This window comes from Hyaena hyaena, unplaced genomic scaffold, assembly GCF_003009895.1.
Source record: "Hyaena hyaena isolate Hyena2069 unplaced genomic scaffold, ASM300989v1 scaffold_271, whole genome shotgun sequence".
Lineage (NCBI taxonomy): Eukaryota > Metazoa > Chordata > Mammalia > Carnivora > Hyaenidae > Hyaena > Hyaena hyaena.
Window position 1 is genome coordinate 136,074 of NW_024080902.1, and position 20,510 is coordinate 156,583.

Genomic DNA, 20,510 nt, shown 5'->3' on the forward strand with positions numbered 1-20,510 from the left:
ATTTCCTGCCTTGAATTTTATCTAAACTGACAAAAACAAACACACATTTAGATTTCTCAGATTTCTCATGGGATGTACTCCTGGGTAGAATATCTGGAAAGAATTTCTGACAAATCAATCTGTCAAGTGCCATACTTTAATAATTACATGGGGATTTGTCAGGATGGACAAAAATGTGTGCTGGCCTTTTCTCCTTCCATAAAATTTAAAAAGTTGATAGAATTAGTGCTTACAAAATACAGTGCTAAATTATACAAAGTAAATTGTAACATTTTACCAGAAGATTAAAGATTGATGGGAGAAGGTAAAATTAAACACTCCCAAATTTTGATATTAGTTCTGGCACTGTCATTAAGACACATTTTACTCAATCATCTTTGTCATGTATTAAAGTCCTGGTCTTCAGGGCCCAAAAATTGTCTTGATGTAACAGAGACACCATGATTACCTGCCCCTCACCCCTCAGGAATCCCCTTCCCCTACACACTCCTCTAAGCCAGAATCAACAACTATTCCACAAATTAGGCATTTGTTTTATTAAGATTATTTTACAGTAACTGTACCAGAAGCATGGAACTCCTGCAGAATTCCAAGCATATGAGTTTTTCAAGAATATATTATGGAGTCTCTCTTTTGTTCAATTTATTTTTTCTTTCCCCATTGTCACTGATGGCTAGATTTTTTTTTTTTTTTTTTTGCCTTTCCTAGGAGGTATAATATCAAAGGATTAAATCACAGAAACTTGGAGTCATCTGTTTCTTTTAAACATAACTTTTAAAAGAGAACACACTGTCCTACCTGTGGTTAGAAAAGGGATGAACAACTACTTGGGGCAGGACAGGAGAGAATGAGAATTTCTTTAGCCACCACGTATGTATGAGCTTTTAAGGAAACCAAGGGCAACCCCATCTTTGGAAAAACACTCCATTAAGTGAATATTTACCTTAGGAAAGCTAGGTTACGGATTATTCATTCCTCAAGAAAAGTGCTGAAAAACTTGTGGGGGTGATTACTATTCAGCAAAGCAGCAGCTGTTATACAGTCAGGATTCTATCTCTGAAAAACAACAGTTAACACTGTGGTTGTATTTTTTCCGATGTATTGCTTGAAAACATTGTCAGAAAAAAGTACACTATTTGTTAATTAAGCTGACTTAAAACCTGATGTTTCACTTTATTGACTGTTATTATTGTTTCTTGAAACCTTGTTCTTGTTTATAGATTTTTTTTACTTGAGTTCAGAAATATTCCAAGTAGATCAGCCTAGCAAATTTAGAATTGTAAATTTAATCAGTAACTTCTAGGTATGTGTAGGAACATATTGCATGAGACAGTAATGTAATTGTGAGAAATGTCTACACACAAGCTTTCATATACCTTTATTCTGTCTTTAGAATTTGGAATGATGGGAGATCATACAATTAAAAGTCAGCGACCTCGATCTGTTCATGAAAAAAGGGTCCCTCAGGAACAAGCTGATGCTGCTAAATTTATGGCACAAACTGGTAATACGTTAGTTACATTTTTCTATTTATTGTTGTTAATTTAATGAAACCACTGCATGTTTTCATAATCTTTTGCTGCACATTTGTCAGTTTTTGGAGCTGATATTTTTTTGAGCCATTTTTTTTGTCACCAGTTAAAGTCCATAAATGAAGTAGCTGTGAGTTGAAAAGCACCAAAAAATATGTGTAAGATTTATTTTGCTTTTACTATGGGACATTTAGGATTTACATATTATTATTTACTTATGTTAATTAACTACTTAAATGTATCATTCAACTTTTAAAGAAAGTCAACAGTTATTTCATCAATAATTGATTGTTATAGGACTTTTCAGAATTAGAATTTAAATAGGACCTTAAATGATGAAATTTAGTTTAACAATAAGATGTTGGATTTTTAAAATGTCATGCATCATATAAATATTAATTGTTAAAATGTATGGAAGTTAGAAACTTTTTTCAGATTTCTTTTATTTGAAAAGAGAGTTTTGTTATATAAGCTAAATAATAAAAAAATGACAATCTTTATTAGTAAGCTATAATATACTCCAACTAATTATCAACAAAGATCACGTTCTGGTTTGTAAAATTTTTAAGTCTAAACTAATTAGATTTTTTTCAAATAACTCCCTCAAAAAAAAAGAAAAACATATATATACACAAGTAAATACATTAATATGTTGGTTCATCATAATAAATGGGCTTTAATTTCATCTGTTTACATTGCATGTAGTACACTCTTAGATGAAAATGTATTTAAAATGTGTTATGAACATTTTCAGCTGTCACCTTTATTTCAGGAAATGCAAACTAACAGTTTTATCTATGTCTTTATAAAGTTTTATTCACTCCAATCTGGATGATCTGTTTTACCATTAATACAGAAGTTTCGAGTACTTGATCAGCTTTTTGACATGACCTTGACTGATTTTGATGAAATTCTCTTGAAGAATGAGTATTTCCTTTAGTTTATATTTTCTTAAGATATTAATTCCGATCACTAGATTTGAATCTACAACTTAAAAAATGCAAACATTCTTAATGGATTGTGCTCTTTGGTAATTGGTGGTGAGTAGTAGAGTTTAACACCTTATTACAAGTAGGTCAAAGAGTTCTTCAGAACAGGAAGAATGTTTACAATAAATTCTACCTTAAGGACATATTTTTAGCTTTTTAAATATATATGTTGATCTAGATCCAGAAATGAAGGAAACTTGCTTACCCGGATTGCTTCTGGTGCAGCTTCTAATTTAACAAAAGGTGACATATTTTTACTATTTGCTTGTACAGGTCCGAAGGTGCATTGCCAGGGTCAGGTAAATTTTCAAATTATTAAACGTATTTTTCTCCCTTACATGGAGCGAAGCAGTCCCAGCCGCTGACCAGAGATTAGGGAATATTTGACTTCAAATAGAAGCTTAGGGCATGGTTTAACTATTCAGCCTCCTTTAGGTGCCATCTCACCGGGGCATTGCTGCAAGAGTAGAGACTTTCTTTCTGCAAAAGAAGCAACAGTCATTGGCTCACTGAAATTACTTAAAAGTGGGGTCATTTGGATGTGAAATGGAGAACCAGTGTTTTAAATTTCCAGTAATGTAGTAAAATTAGCTAATGCATACATATTCTGCAATTTGGCTAGGGCATTTTATAGAAATTCAGTTTTTGGATTTGCCTATGACATCAACCAAGAGAATTCAGTTTTCAACCACAACCTCTTTCACAAATTCAAATCACAAGGAACATTATGTTTTCTTAGGAAGAAATTACTAAATCCTGTTTTCATTTAACTGGTTTTTTTATAGCATTGTTTCATACCTAAAACATATTAACACATGATTTGGTAAAGTAGAGGAAACACTTGTCAAATAGATTTATGAGGAGCATTAAAACCACTTCCTTATATTGTTAACAATAATTCAGAAAAGGCAATGAACTCCAAAATTAAAAGTTCTGAAAATATTGACTTTCCTTGAATTGGTGCAAAATAAATCTTTATGATTTTATTTTAAACCATAAATGGTATAGGTTTAAATTTAAATTTAAATTACTACAACACTGATAAAAGACTAGAAAACTGTATTATTTTAAATAGTTTTAAAAATATGTAATTTGATATGAGGCAATTAAAAAGTTAAGAAGAGAGGAGCTGTTTATTTGCCTTAAATATTTTCTAAGCTATGCTTCCTTTAGGTGTTAAGGTAGTTAGTCTGAATACATACAACTAAGTGTCACACAGTCAAATCTTAGAAAATTGAGAAGTTTTTTGGTAAAACTTTCCTATTTGTCTCTCAAAACAGGAAATTTATGTGTGTTACATATAAATAATCATAAACAGTTACAGACATTAATGTGAGAATGAAGGAAAATGCAATAAAGGTAAAATTGAATGATGAAACACAATATAAAGTATTTTATATTAGTCATGAGGGAAAACAAAACAAATCCTCTAAGTCTTTAGAGTTAAGAATTATATCTCAAAATGAATAACCTGGCCTCTTCAACCAATATGATCAGTAAACCCTGTTTCTGAAAAGCTAGCTTTCTATAAAGTAATAACATGAATGGAAATCATTTTTAAAAGAGTAACATTTGGGAATATAGCATTACTGATCAAAATATCTGGATCATTTTGGTCAGTCCAATAACTGAGATAGGCTAGTTTAAATATAAATGAACAATGCTCAAATAGGACACAATTTATACTTATCACAATATATATTTCATTCAAGGGAAATGAAGTGATAAGATACAAATATTTAATATAGACATCTAAGTTAGATGCCAATAAGATGGCTTATGACAATTTAATTTTACTTTCTGAGACTTTTTAACATCATAGTCATCCAATGATCTTACAAACATGTTTAGAAAAGTGGTCCTGTATTCCCAGTGGGGAAAATAACTTATATTAGTAATATATATTATAGCATGTTATCTAAAAGAGAAATATAAAATTAAAAGATGTTTCTAGTATGATTTTAACATACTAGAAAATTTTATATTAATATTTTGTTTATAATTTAAAATGCACTCATATACATTATCTCATCTACACCTCACAAATACATTTTGAAGTAGATCTATTGCTCATTTTATTCAGAGTTTCAGAGAAATAAAGTGACTGTCTCAAGGTCACAGAGCTAATATTCAGTAGTTTTCCATCAAACACAGATCTTCTGACTTTAATTACAATGCTTTTCCAGTCCCTTTTATAATTTGTGTCAGGATAAAAAGCCTTAATAGTGCCTTAGATACTGAAGCATTCTACATGGTGTTTAATGTGCCTTCTCTGCTACAAGTTAAGGAGCTAGATTAGTTTGTGCTATCTCCAAAGACACACATATTAAAAATAGTATACTTTGTATTATACTTTACTATTTTAATGTCAGTTTAAAAAATTTATATATCTTTTTTTTTAAGTATATGAGCTATTTCTCACAGTGATCCAATGTGCTTGACTGGAATAGTCTTCACACCTTTTGTAATAAAGAAGTGGCAGCATGGAAGTCCTAACTATTTAGTGGAAATGTCACTTGAAACTATATGATATGAGATATAATGAGGTCATTTTGGTAGGTAGGCTGGTAATTAAGTGGCAAAATTTGATTCATAATTTAAAAGCCAGTATAGACTTTATTCATTTATTTATTTTGTTTTTGATCAACAAAATGAACCATCAATTTGCGTGAGTGAAGAAGGCCAGTTCTTAGCACTAATTATCAATCTCTTACATTCTACACATCACCGCTTAGCCTGTTCAACATCATTATAGTGTACATTCAGAAGGAACCTAGATTTTTAAATACTTGTACAGAAATACATTTAAAAGTAGATCTTGATACATCAGTATCAAAAACATTTGCTCAGTTTAATAAAAACATTTTTAATGCCATAATAGCAATGCAAGGGTAAGAGGAGGACTGCTTTTGTGGAAAAATCTAACTAATTTTATCCATAACCTTTTTCATTTTACTTATAAAATTCACATTGATCAAGGTTTTCTAGCTTTTAATTAATAACATATAACCCCAATATTTATACTTACTGTCATCGCAACACGAGTTGAACTATCAAAAGAAAAAGCTTTGCCTTATATTTTTCCTAACTACATGGAAATTTTTCTTTGCTAAATATATATGTTCATATATACATATATGTGTGGATATTTTTTAACCATTGCTATATTTTTGGGGTCTAGAATGATTTTTTATCTTCAGAGTATTCTTTATTGTAAATGAGACTATTATGAGTCATGTCTTTAAATATTATTCAAATGGTCATCCAGTAACGTTTCTAAGAAGTAGTTATATATAAATTGGTGATGGCAAAAAAGACTGAAACAGTCAAGGGTAATCTATAGAGTACTTTCAGGACAAACATTGATCCAACACCAAAAATAAGTCCCATTTAATGTAATACATCATCCCAGTTAACCACTGTCCGTGCCCTTATTATATATATCTAGTCATAAATGCATTAAAATCTATGCCTCTGGGTGCATAATGCAGATCAATATAAGAACAAATCCTCATAATGGTGCTACCCAAAGTGTGGTTGGTGGACCTGTGCTTATCTGTGAACTAGTTTTTATGGGCCTCTGTGGAAATAAAAAGTATATACCAGGATGTAAATTCAACTACATTACCAAGCACATGTTTAATTTTAGCTGACGTTTTGTTTTTGTTTGGAAAAAAAGAAATTCTCAGTGAAGAAATCAAGTTGAGTTACATTCTTGTTCAACTTCCTTCTGTCCTGGAGTACCAGTCTATGGTCCCGCTGTCTTGAGTAGCACTGCAAGTAATTTCTAATAATTTACTAACCCTTCAAAACAAGAAAGAAAAAAAGAAAGAAAAGATGGACAAATAGATTATTATATTATATTTTTTAATTCTATTCCAAAGGCAAATTCTAAACAGAATTTGTAAAGTATAAATTGCCCCTTGGTTTGTATAATCAGTGATACAAAGTATTCAGAAACACTTCCCACAACTAAATAATTAATTTAAATAGCTCCTGCTAGCAGGTAAATGCCCTAATTTTGTATTTGGGGAAAAGCAACTGCAAGTTTTCAAATCAGTGTTAAGAATCTATCCTGAACATGATGCCTGAATAGAATCAAAAGCCCACTGTGATGGTCTTAGAAATTCTTGACTTTACGTCCTTTTGGGACATGACTTTAGATAATAATGGAAACTAGACATAATTTTAGTGTGATATTTATTCCAAGAAAAGTAATTAATTCAAACATTCCTTGGCTTTTTAGGGCCCTATGTTGAATAAATTAATGTTAATCCCAGAGAAATATTCCTTAATTTTGAGTAAAACTCACTCCTCTATTCTAGATCATGAGAGAAATTGTGAGCAGAAGGCTTTTAAAACAAATTATCACAAAAAATATAGCTGTCACAGGATGAAAAAAGTAAGAATAGCACTGTGAATAAATTATACATAAATGTCAGTGTTTAACACAATAAAAATTAGATATGCCCAGACTCCCAGGCCTCCACCTCATCCAGCATTAGAAAGGAGACTATGCAATAAAGGATTAGGGAAGAATACATCAATATATTTCTGTGCACCAAAGCCAGAGTAAGTTTAGCAATACATTTTGCTCCCTCTCCCATCCAAAGTACAAAGCTTTAGATTGGCTTGAAGAGAATTCCTTCAACAATCATTCTTGTAAAATGCTGACTGGTCCCTTCATAGTACCCATGGCACAGTGTCTTTGTGAAGAGTAGCTTTGCTAAAAAGGTTATAGCAAACTTGGACCTTGCATCAGTGTAATATGTATCTCTCTTTAAATTTATTTTGCTCTGAAATGTTTTCTTGTACCTTTTGATGTCATGTCATATTTTTACATTTAAATTATTCTTTCATGTCGTAGTATCATGGTGTGATGCTTAGTAGATGACTGTTCAAAACAGTATTTCATGTTTATCTGTTGTCTTGCACACAGGTGAATCTGGTGTGGAAGAGTGGTCCCAGTGGAGCACATGCTCAGTTACTTGTGGTCAAGGGTCGCAGGTGCGAACCAGAACTTGTGTATCACCTTACGGGACACACTGCAGCGGCCCATTAAGAGAATCAAGGGTTTGCAATAACACTGCCCTCTGTCCAGGTAGTGTTAGCAGCAACTACAACTGTGGATGTTATTGAATTGTGTCATGCTACGCATTTGGAAAGATTTGTTATTTTCATATGAACTGGGTATAGACATTTTAATTAGAGTGGATAAGTTTAATTCTTTTTCAATTGTGAAGTTTTGTTATAAGTGTAATTATTTATGCTTTCAGAGCAGTCAAGAAATTACATAAGTGACTCTCCTACTCACAACAGCTAGAAACTTGAAATTTATCTATCTGCTTCTAAAAATGTTTTAAGGTTATAATAGCTTTCCTTATTTTGGGTGGTAAAAATGTCCAATCAAATGTTTGAAGAAAATGTGACTTACAGGCATACTGGAAATGTGATATGTACCCATTGCTAAAGGCAGTGGTTGATATAATCTTTAAAGCTGCCAGCTGCTTTCCTATCACTTATCTGACCCTATCAGAGAAAATAGTTCCCCTGACCAAAGGACTTTCTGTTCATTTATTTCACTCGGTTGGTTGTCTGATGACAGAGCCATCCACTGCATTGTAAATTTTAAAGTCATCGATGGGGGAAAAAATCTTTAATGCTAAATGACACACAACACGGTAGCTTACCCACGTAGGGTGAGATTTTCCATGTTGCATCAACATTTTGTTCTCATTTGAGACCTACATGCAAATCCCATAGGCATTTTGCCTTCTCAAATTACTAACTTTCATGTAACAGTAAGTAGTAAAAGGAATTTGGGCTTTCTTTCAAGAAGTCCAAAGTACATGATATTGTGAATCTCCAAGTTTATATATTCAAGTATTTGGTGGAAGGGTGGTAAAACTATCAACCACTGCAGCTGACCCTAGACTTGCATTCAGAGCCTTTCTGTAGGCGTCCAAAAGGAGGTGGGCATAAAGAAAGGGATTGGCTCTGCAGTAGCAGCTCTTCAGCTGTAAAAATTTTCAGATGAATCCCATTTCCAGAGATGGCTGATTTTGCAGTTGCTAAAGGCAAGAGTAGAGAGTGGGTGGCATGGGGGAAGGGCAGGGATAACCTTAGTTTCCCAGCTGAATAAGCAAGGGCAACCCATTAAAAGACGGTCTGGAGGAGTTATTGTTTAATGGGTACAGGGTTTTGATTTGCAAAATGAGTAAGTTCTGGAGCTCTGTTTTACAACAATGGGGATATATTTAACAGTACTGAATTGTACCCTTAAAAATAGTTTGGATGATAAATTTTCTGTTATGTATTTTTTATCACAATAAAAGGAAAGACAATCTGGAAGAAACAAAAGGGAAAGGAAGTGGTGGGCAGAATGTGGAGGAGAGGATGCACTGAGTTGGGAAATCCTTCTATAATGAAATTAGAAGATTCAAAGCAGCACATGAAGGTAGAAGTTAAAGCTAAACAGGGCAGCGAACTATCAGTAAGGGAAGACTGAAGTAGCAGGAAACAGCAATAACTCCCTCTGAAAATGAGAGAAATCAATGAGAGTCAGTAGGAATTAAGCTAGATAAGAAGGAACATCAAATGAAAAGAAAATTCAGAGGGAAAAATGCTTACGGAGGTCACAGAAGGGGATGTTAATGACAAAAGATGACAAAAATGGAGAGAGCAAACAAAGACTCTAGGTCTGTTAGTGGAGAGAAGGAAAACCTCCAAGAGCTGGAGGTTTTAGGAATTATAAAATTTCTAAATTTTATACATAAAATGGCCTCATGAGGAAACGTTTGTGGATTTTTAGGTGGGTGTGGGTATAGTGCATTGTCTCACACTTAAAGCAGGCCCGGGTTCCAGGATCAAATTTCCTTTCCTGAGCAATGAGAAAATTGTCAATAGAGAATTAAGCTGTGCTTGATATTTACATTTATCTTATCAGCATCCTTTTGAAAAGTCAACCTCCCTTCAGTATACAAGGATAGAGTCTAATGGCAAATGTATACCCAAGTGGAAGTCTGAGAGGGTGCTAAAATGTTCTCTACCATTCTCCATTCAGTGCTTACTCTCCAGCCACTCATTATGCAATTCATATGGTTGACATATGGAAACCCCAATCCTTCTGCCAGAGACCGCTGATTAATTTCTTCACTCGGCAAGGAGAGCATCTGTAGTGGGACCAGAATGCTCTCCCTTTCACTCAATGTTTCATGGTTAGAAAACTGAATAATATTCTGATTTTAATGTTGTTCCTCAATTTCTTAAACCTCCTACCACTATTCCTACTGAAGAAATACGTACTAATTATTAGTTCCCCTCTTCACCTTCATAAACTATAGGTTTGTCTTTTTAAATTTGGTTAAATAGGACTGATGATAAGAAATAATGTATCTTTTAACCATTGTTTTAGTTTATGTGTCGACTTTAAGAGAATGGAGAGTTTTGCTGATTTCTTTTTAATTTTCTAAAACTGAAGAATAATGTAATAACTTAATTATTTTAAAAATGTAGAATAAGTATTTCACTGTACAAAATTGGGATATCTTTTGGATGGTTACTGTATTTGTTATGAAATATTTTGTGTTAAATATTTGTTCAGTCACTTGCCATGCTGGTAAATGTGTACATTTTTGGACATAATATATTATAAAAACAGTAACCAAAAGTGAATTTAAAAACTTAAATAGTATCTAACCAGGGTAAATATCTTTCTAAAATAATGCTTTAAATTTCCAAAAAGAAAATTAGCTCAGAAATCAATAACCTAGTTGTTACACTGTGGATATTCAAGTGTGTTTGGCATTTAATTGATGAAAATGACACAAGGATCAAATGAATGTCAAAGCCACTTTCCATAAAATGTATTTAATGATATAATTTGAGCTCATATTTATTTGCACTACTAAAGCCTAATCAATAGAGTTATAAATTAGTTGTCTTTCACTGATATTATTCTAATTTCAAAAGGGTTTTCTTAGTTAAATTAAATAATAATGTGTTACTTCTAATATGTATCCTAAGAGGTCCAACCTTTTGCAAATTGTTGCTTTGACATTACAGCCTCTTCAAAAATTATGACTTAGAGCAGAAAATGATAGAGGTGGAAAGACAGTAAATTGAGGAAGTAGAGAGCTACATTGAATTGTGAATTCACTGTCCTGGTTTCTGACTTACAGTTTTATGATCTCTTCCAGGGTTTCTCAACCTCGGTACTGTTGACATTTTGACATGGATAGATCTTTGTTGTGGGAGGCTGGCCTGAGCATTCTTGGATGCCAGTAATATTCCTCCTTGCCCTGAGCTGTGAAAATCAAAAATGTCTCTAGACATTGCAAAATGTCCTCTGGGAGGCAAAATTGCCTCTGGTTGAGAGCCACTTGGTCTACTCCATATGTTTTCGAATCCTTTAGAAGTTTCTTTGGGCTATTCTTTTCTCTAAATGTCACAGTATCCACATCTATATATTTCTTAAGAAAAAAAGTCTTGTTGTATATCCCAATGTAAACTTTAAGGTAATTTGTACACTTATTTCAAAATCCAGTAGTAATATAATTTGTATACGGTATATTCCTCATTTCATCTTTAGATAACATAGCGTAGGGATGTGATACTATAGCTAATGTTTAAAGAAAGAAGAAAACTATAAAAATGGATTAGTTTACGTTTCTTGGCACATTTTTCAAATGGACTAGATTATTTACAGATTTTCATTCTTTACTGAAAGGTAAAAGAAATCTATATAACAATTTGCCACTAAAATAAAAATATCTTTATTCTTTAACATAAATCTAATAAATAGCATCTATAAAATTATATCTGTTATAATTTCCTACTAATTCAATAATTACTAAAATTATTAATAATTTTGTTTCCTTTTCAAATGAAAAAAGTATTTTTTGATTTTCTTAAGTGATGGAGGAGTCATGAAGTTTCACCATGGAACAATAAAGAGTGTTCAAAAGTAGGGAGTGACATACTTTACAAAGGATTCCAGGTTCATGATTTAAACTGTCAAGATTAATTAACATTTCTTTGAGATTAATAGAGAGAAATCTGCCAATATAGCAGCTTTTTTTTCCTGGGTTGTTCAATGAATACAGAACAGTGTGATTTGATTGAGGGGAAAATGAACAGAACCAACAATATGAATACAATAGTCTATTAACACTTTATAGATAATAGAGGAAGAGAAGATTGTTTTTAAATGGAGAAATATTGGTAATTAAAAATAAATGCAAAATCAATTAAAGATCTGTTTTATATGGCAAAATACATTCAGATGCAATATTTTGAAAATATTTTGCTATCATTGATCATATATACCTATATGTAAATATATGGATATGTGTATTTTTTTTTCTTAGAGTTATTTCTTGGAGTTTTTTCTTATAGATTCATTAGTTATTCTTATACCAATGGATACACAGTAGCTTTGGTTTTCCAAACTTAAATGAGAAAATGTAAACATATTAATTTCTTTCACTCTCTTACTCTTTTTTCTATGTGTTATTTTCAAAATATGTTTTCCAATAACTTTCACAGAAACTTGAATAATTTTTCACAGAGTATTACCCACATTTGGCTAACTCTTACAATACTTGAATATATTTTCACAACCCATTAGGGCAACTCAATAGCATAGGTAGAAGAGAATGGGGTGCCTCATAATTAAGATTTCATATATGTGCTTTAAAAGTAACAACTTGGTCAAAATATTCATGCAAAAGATTCTAGATATACTATATTTACTTGCATAACACCCCTGACACTTTATATGGATTCTGCTTACCCCTACCAATGTTGAGGAGAAAATGAACATCTTTTTATCAACCACTGTAAATTTCTTTTTTTTTTTTAATTTTTTTAATGTCTTATTCATTTCTAGGAGAGAGAGAGAGAGAGAGACAGCGTGAGCAGGGGAGGGTCAGAGAGAGAGGGAATCACAGACTCTGAAACAGGCTCCAGGCTCTGAGCTGCCAGTCAGCACAGAGCCCGACGCGGGGCTCGAACCCACGAGCCGCGAGATCATGACCTGAGTGAAAGTCGGACGCTTAACCGACTAAGCCACCCAGGCGCCCCCAACCATTGTAAATTTCTATTTCTCTTCCTTATTCTAGTGGGTGTCAGACCAAACATCTCTGCTGATGAATTTCTAAGAGCATGGTAGGACCAACATCAAGACAAGAGCTTTTGAACCAAAGAGCACATTATGCCCAGATTCTTTTTATTTGTATTATCCACAGAGTGTTTATTTATATTACCCACAGTAATATTTTTATAATATTGTATTTTCACAAATATTGAAAATTGAGAGGAGACTGTGGCAAAGAAAGGATCTAAACTGTGAAATCTAATAAACTTTATGCAAAAGATGCCAATATTGATTCACAGTGGCTATTATGGAGGAGCACAAATTATGTTCATATTTCTGATTAGTTTGAATATATTGTAATGGCATAATTGAAGTATTGGTATATGTATAATTATGTTAGGAATAATCCTAAGTAGATCATTTGCTTTCTCTAGAAATTTTTATTTATTAGGAAGATTTCCAGTACATCAAATTATTGGAAGAAGAAAGAGATCTTCATATTTGTCACTCACTTTAAAAGAGGGTAAAGAGGAGACTTATGTGAATAGATACAGTTTTTACAATTTCCCTCTTATTCAAAGACAGTGACTTTAAGCACACACATTTTTAAATGCAAAAATACATGTATTTTCTAAATGTGATGTTAAAATGCATAACATTAATTTTTCAGATTTTTCATTTTTTGACACCATCAAGATCATTAATACTGAAATTTTATAATTGTTGGAAGAATTAAGTTGGCCTTACATATTTAAATGCAAACTCAACTCTAGAAGATCATATTATAAGAAATTTAGTTTTCTATACTATCTTGTAAGTTTATATTACATTTATTTAAAAATAACTCATGACTATTCTACCATGAAGGAGAGAGGTGCATTTCCATTCAAAACTAAATTATTTAAATTTTATGACATAAATAACTGTTCAGATAAAGGAAAAAGCCATACAATTTTCCATTATTTTAATAAATTTTTGAATTACTCTTTGCATTTTTTGGCAAATAAGAATGTTAAGTCAACTGTACTTTTAAAATATTTTCATGCTTATCTGTTAGATGATGTTTTTTCTTAATAATTAAGATAAAAATTGTTATGACTTTATCTCTCTGCTTTTGTTGTTGAAGCTTCTTTGCTTTATTACAGTACATGGAGTTTGGGAGGAGTGGTCACCATGGAGTTTATGTTCATTTACATGTGGTCGAGGCCAAAGAACAAGAACAAGGTCGTGCACACCTCCTCAGTATGGAGGAAGGCCGTGTGAAGGACCTGAAACACATCATAAGCCCTGTAATATTGCTCTGTGCCCAGGTGAGCCTATTTTCTGCATTTAGTGAACTTTATAGTTGTGTGTTTTGTATATGGGCCTTGGTATACATATGAAATATTAAAAATACAACCTTTATTCAGTCACACTGGAAAATGTGCCCTTTGGTTACTGTTTCTTGCTTAAAACGAAGTACTTTCCTTGATTTACTCATATGCAATGGTTTATAATATTTCCTCAACTGAGCACCAAAGCTCCCTTTTATTTGGTTTCTATAGATATGTATATTAATTGTTTCCACTAAGATTTTATCTATACTTGGTCCTCCCCTCTCAGAAAATTATATAAGAGTCCCAAAGATTTGAGATTAGCTATTGTCTTGATACTACAACTGGAGAGACTGTCCTAGAGGCAATCCTTTTGATGTTATTGTCTCACACTCATTCAATTAAGGAGTGGGGATGTACCACTGATCATGTATAGAAGTGATACATACTTGCTAGGAAATCAGACTTTATAGATTCACTGCTGGATGCATAAGATGGTTAGCTCATAAATGACATATAACTTCATATGATTATGAAAAGTACATAGGCTGTTTATACAGTATATTTCTTATCTTAAATTTTTCTTTAGTTTAAAATGTTCCAATGCTATTTTATCTGAACTTGGTAATTTCACCCATAATTACAGAGAGAAGTCTTTAGAATCCTGTAATATATTTATTATGTGTTATAAAACTACAAAATAAATAAAAGACTGATCTTCAGTTCAAGGAGCTTGCAATTTATGAGAGAAAATACACACAAAGAAATGATAGAATCTCCCAGGACTATCCTACAAAAAGAGATAGACATGAGTAGCAAATGGCAAAGGCTAAGAAGAATGGCAAAGACCAATGTAAATAACCATTCATCTACTCTTTCAGAGACTTCTCAATTGGGCCATTCTGCCTGAAAGCAACATACTTGCTCCAGACATATTATTTAGCTCACATTCAGTCCCATTTGTACTCTCAATTCTCCAAGATAATATCCTATGTCATGAGGCAATGATTTAGTTCCTCTGGAAATTTTAAGTATCTAAAACATCTTGAACTGTGAAAAGCCACCCAAAATGTAGATATACAAGTCATCTAATAAGTTTACTTGTTCCCTTTGACTACAGAGAAATAGTTTTAGATTCCTATATGAGGAATATACATTTAAAGATGTAATAGTTATTTTTACTCCTAGAATTTTATGAACTCTATAAATTATTAATATAACTCATACAAGTCAATGTGTATGTAATTATGAATATTAAGGAGTCAAAATTATGATCCTCTGCAGATCACTCCCAGAAAATCTATTTTTGAAGTCAGTTCTGTTATTGCTATCTCTCTATAAACATACAGACAAGCATTTGGACACACACAAATATATTTACAAACTGCCATTTTTCTAAAGATTTGGGCCAGCTTATACAAATTAGATATTTTTTTAAACTGCTGAGCTATGACATTTACAGAGAGTCAATTATAACTCATTGCTATTTGTCCATGAATGTGGAAAAAAAGGTAATGTGGGCAAATGAAAAATAATAGCTAACTATAGAATATTTTTTAATATATTAGTTTTTATTACATTTTTTACCCCAGCTAACCCTAGAGGTAGTAAGAAAAAATGACACTAATCAGTTAAAATGTTATCAACCATGTTTCCTATAGTCTACTTTCCATGAACTTTTCTAGAAGTAAAATATTTGGGAGTCAGTAAATAGGGATGCTAAGTTTTTAGAAATCAGATATGAAAACATAATTTTTAAGTGGATTTAGTTGTTGCTTTATCACTGAAGTAGTAACCACATGTGTTTTCAAGCTAGTTGAGTTTTAGCAGTATTATTCTGTCATTGGAATCACTCTAATTAGGTCTTTCTTTTGAGAAGGTTTTTAAATTTTGGAAGTTATGCTTATATTTTTGTAAATCTGGCCTAGCTCATATTCTCTTATAGGTTAGCATTATGGATCCATATTGGGTACTTAATAAATTTATTATGTGTTGTTTCTGATTCCTATTATTTCTATTCTTCAATTTAGTTATATCTTAAAAGATGTAAAACTCTTACCATGTTGTATCCCAGTTTCCTTACTATTTCAAAGGGAATTTTAATGGCTATGATTAGAAAAAAAGATTTTATACTCTACTGAAAATTTTGACATTAGGCCTTTGAAATATGTAAGACTTATTTGGCACAAACGCTTGTAAGCTCCTTAGAACTGTCTTATAGCTAAACTTAGGTGCCTTCACTATATATAAAAGCATCATCAAGTGTTGACAAGATGCAAGATATTACTGAGAAGAATAATCTCAAGAAATTTGCAATCTCTTCAGAGGATATAGACCTCTTCAGAGGATACAGACATAAGCATGTGAAAAGTTGAATGCAGTTCTGAAAAACACATATAAATACTCCACTTCAATGAAAGGTGATTATAGACTGTGATTATAGGTAGTGTATCAGGAATGAAGAAAGTGGGCCAAGACCTACATCTGGTTCCCCTTGGCTAGACCAGTTGTCAGGTAAAGACCAGAAGAGAACAAAAGAAACAATTGAAATGACAAATTGGGTCTCTGCTCACCATCTCTCTAAAATCTGACCATGTGTCTTGTGGTAATTGGCAGTGATATTTGTGTGGGATCATGTCACAACAGCATTCCAGCATCATATTTTTAAGAAATACATATAAGCACTATAATGAAGTAGATACTATGATGTGTATTGTTCACATCAAGTAATGAATTATATTTCATTTATGCAAATTTTGATATCAGCTTAAAAGGGAATGACATCCTATTTTCCTCAGGTACTCTCCATAGTCAATGTCCAACTTTCTCCCACTTCTTTTGAGGTGAGGGAAAACTATCTGCCTGGGATCCATATAGGGAGAGAAGAAAGAAAGGAATAGGTAGATATGACATATCCTATTGTGAGTTACCAGTTACTGACTTGTGTATGATGTCTAAGAACAGATACTAATGTTAGCGGAGGGAGGTAAGCAAGAGGCATAGAGCAACAAAAGGGATTCACTATGACTCATTCATTGGCTATAAAATAATGTGACCCCATTTTCCCTCCTTTTCACATCTATACTAATAATTAAATGTGATATTATGGAAGGGTATGTGTATGTACGTGTATGTCCAATGGTCTTTGGTCTATTTCTCTTATCTGACAAAACTTAGAACTTCTGGCTGTGTAACCTATGTTTTTTTTTCTTTTCTCTGATTTTTCATTGCAGTCCCTAATTGAGCATCAAATTCAGAGTAGTACTCATTAGTGTATATGAGGAAATTTGCTTTCATTGCCTATCTATGTCTCTGCAACTTTGTACCGGCTGTATCCAATACATTACTATTGAATGGATTTTCTTGATATAGACATATCTAAACTTTTAGTTTTCATTGCCCCTAAAAATTATAGGACATCGTCTGGGTCTATTTAATAATACATTGATGTAATGTAGTAGAACTTAGACTTTCACAAGAGAACACATATTTAAATTTAGGTGTCACCTTTTAATATCTGTGTTATTCCCCGGATTTTAGTCTCTTCGTCTTCGTCTGTAAAATGGGAACAATAGTACACCCACTTCACAGCACTGTGAGAGGACTTTGTGAGATGCTGTAAAGGAGCTAACTTGGTAAACAACAAATGGTGTATAAGTATCAGAATTATTATTATGTCAGTGCCCTATATATAGTCAAAGTCCATTTGGATGACACTTGTACTTGGACAAGTTGAACTTGTTAGTCTTGGCATTGAAGGAAAATTAACATAGGGAATTGTGAGTCATGTCAGTTAGAGGGACTTAGAAAGACTTCTTAAGGGTTTGGGCCTGTTTGAGATGATTTCAAGGAAGGTTTTAGGACGTGGGACTTTACTCTGGATTTTAGAATATCAGGAAGAGGAAGGGGATTCTATTATTGGGTATCTTAACAAGTAATCCAGGAGGAAGGAAAGCTTCCTGTAATTGGTGAAGAAGTGGTAGTCAGTAATATTAGCTGAGAGAAGAGAGTCTCTAAAACTTTGTGGTTTGCACTGTGACCATGTTTCATTTTATCTCACGTTATCACAGTCTCAGAGTGACCTTGTCTACTGTTAATGTTCTCTGTACTGATTTTAGATCCAATAGGAGATAACACAGACTCGCTATGAGCACCAAGCAAGCTGCTAGTCTAGCTGTAAGTGTCAGAACAGTTACTGGATGTCACCTTGTTGGTGATTCCCCCACTAGTGTGATTTAATCACTTTACATGCTTCTGTTTTTAATGTTTTTGATTTTTATTATTATTCAAATGGAGAAAGAAAAGTGTTAGACTTGATGAAATGTTCATATTTTCTAGGTAGGCTCTCCATTAAAATTATATAGATGTATATGTCCAAAATAAAATTATAGCCTTCTCCAAAATTAAGTTTTTAGGGAAAAATAAAATCTTAAATTCTTAGTCCAAAGCCTCAAGGTTTATAGTTATTTTCTTTATACTATATTACTTTGGAGTAATATTTAAAATATTTCCCTCTGTCAGTAGTTGAAGATGTCAGGTTTGGTCTTCTTTGTTTCAGTTTTGACAGTTCTCATTTTGATTTAATTCGTGTAGTAAAGTCCAAATAATAAAGAGGAGGGTATAAGTAATAATTGACAGATTGAAGACTAAAAGAAATGAAAGAATTATTGACAAATTAGTTTTCATTTATAGGCTGAAATATATATAAGTACATTGAATTAAATGATTCAGTGGTAAACACAGTGGTCTGGAATTCATAAGACATGGATTAAGATTCAATCCCAATCTTTAATTATAAATATTTACTTAAGCAATGTATTCATCTTCTCTTATTTGTAAAATGGAGCCAGCATTCATTACCCCGCTGTATTAGAGGATTGTTAAATGATTAAAGTTAGTTGATAGAATCTTGAAAAGTATAAAACAATTTAAAGTGGAGGATATTTATGATGATTTTTATGATAGTATTACTTTAAAAGTAAATGATTTAAAAGAAATAGGTGAAGTAAATTCAAGACATTGTGATAGTTTTTGTTTCTTATGGACAGCCTTAATCACAGACTCAAAGAGATTTATAGAGGAGGACTTTACATTTTCCCTTCTAACCTTCAAGGTCTTCCGGCTGGTTTAAGATTAAAAATCCAAAGTTTTATTACATGTACACAGAGGCCCAATAATGAAATCAAGTCCTAAAGAAATGACCAAGGCAGGCAGTTTTTATACTTTTTAGACAGAGACAATAAACTTGTGAGGAATTGACATGACAAAGAAAATTTAAGTTTGGGAGCTTCAGTTAATAAAGAATTCTAAACAGAATTTGGACTGGGGTAGTACATTAGAAAAAAGTAACAAAGAAGTATTTATCTAGCCTTCTAGGCTCTACAGCTCCTATTTCTGGTGGTAAGGGTGTCTCTTTACCTCCTAGTGTAGGGAGGGTACCTAGTGTAGGGAGGTTCACATAGAAGATTTACTTTATACTTTCTAGAGACAAGGGGAGGGGCATAGTACTCTTTTGCATTAGTTGGTTCTTAAGTAACTTTTATTTAAAATAATCAACATGCCAAAGTGACACATTTTGTAGTGACCTGACCTTGGCCCCATACAGATTACTTCTGCCTAGTTCATACTAGGGAGAAGTACCTATATAAGGGCTCATTCCAGTCTGTGCAGCTGGGCTGTGTCACACTGGTTGATAAGTCCTGCATTTGAGAAATGCATTCCTATGAATCCAGAACCTTTCAGAGAGATCCTGTCAGGTTGTATTTTCATATTTCAGATATATTCAAATTCTTTTGCAAACCCTAAGAAGAATGAAAGAATCACCCAAGGTTAAGTCCTCAGAAACACAGCTGGACCCAAGTATCTCTGTTATCTACAGCAAGAGGCTTCAGTCTATTGTTGACCTAAAGTTTGATTCCTTAGCATCTGTGAGGGGGTGATCTGCCCACAGTTCCTCTGCAGGGAATCCTTTCAGTGAGGACAGTCAGTGGGAAGATGCTAAACATTTGCCTGACCTTGGTTAAAAAGTTCCTGGTTGTCTCTGCATGAGAATGTTAAAATTTGAAGTTCAAATGCTATCTCATTAACCTGTTCTTTAATTTGCATTTTTGTCTTCTTAACCTTCTAGTCTGTTGTATGGCTTTTGAGTTCATTTTGTGTCATATCAGATTTTTAGCATTTTTCTAGCGATCTTTCAGTGTTAGCTTAAGAGACTTTTAAAAATTGTATCTTTATTAATCCTGGCTTGCTTTCTTTTATTATTTAAGATTTTTTTTCTCATGTAAACTTTGTCTTAATTTATTTCCCAACTATCTGTTTATTCTTATTGACCTTACCATGATAACTTGCTTCTATTTTCAATTTTAATTTTTTTAACGTTTATATATTTTTGAGAGACAGAGAGAGACAGAGCATGAGCAGGGAAGGGGCAGAGAGAGAGAGAGGGAGACAGAATCCAAAGCAGGTTCCAGGCTCTGAGCTGTCAGCACAGAGCCGGATGCAGAGCTCCAATCCAGGAACTGCGAGATCATGACCTGAGCGGAAGTTGGACACTTAACTGACTGTGCCACCCAGGCGAACC

At 32.8% G+C, this 20,510-nt stretch overlaps 1 protein-coding gene across 1 annotated transcript in view; it reads left to right on the forward strand.

Moving 5' to 3' along the window:
- Positions 1–294: 294 nt before the first annotated feature.
- ADGRB3 (adhesion G protein-coupled receptor B3) overlaps positions 295–20,510 on the forward strand; it is a 439,933-nt gene continuing 419,717 nt past the window's right edge. Inside the window, exons 1-4 of the mRNA XM_039245799.1 lie at positions 295–304; positions 1,394–1,504; positions 7,461–7,622; positions 13,763–13,927. Coding sequence (XP_039101730.1) covers positions 295–304; positions 1,394–1,504; positions 7,461–7,622; positions 13,763–13,927 — 448 coding nt within the window. The remainder of the gene's footprint in view (positions 305–1,393; positions 1,505–7,460; positions 7,623–13,762; positions 13,928–20,510) is intronic.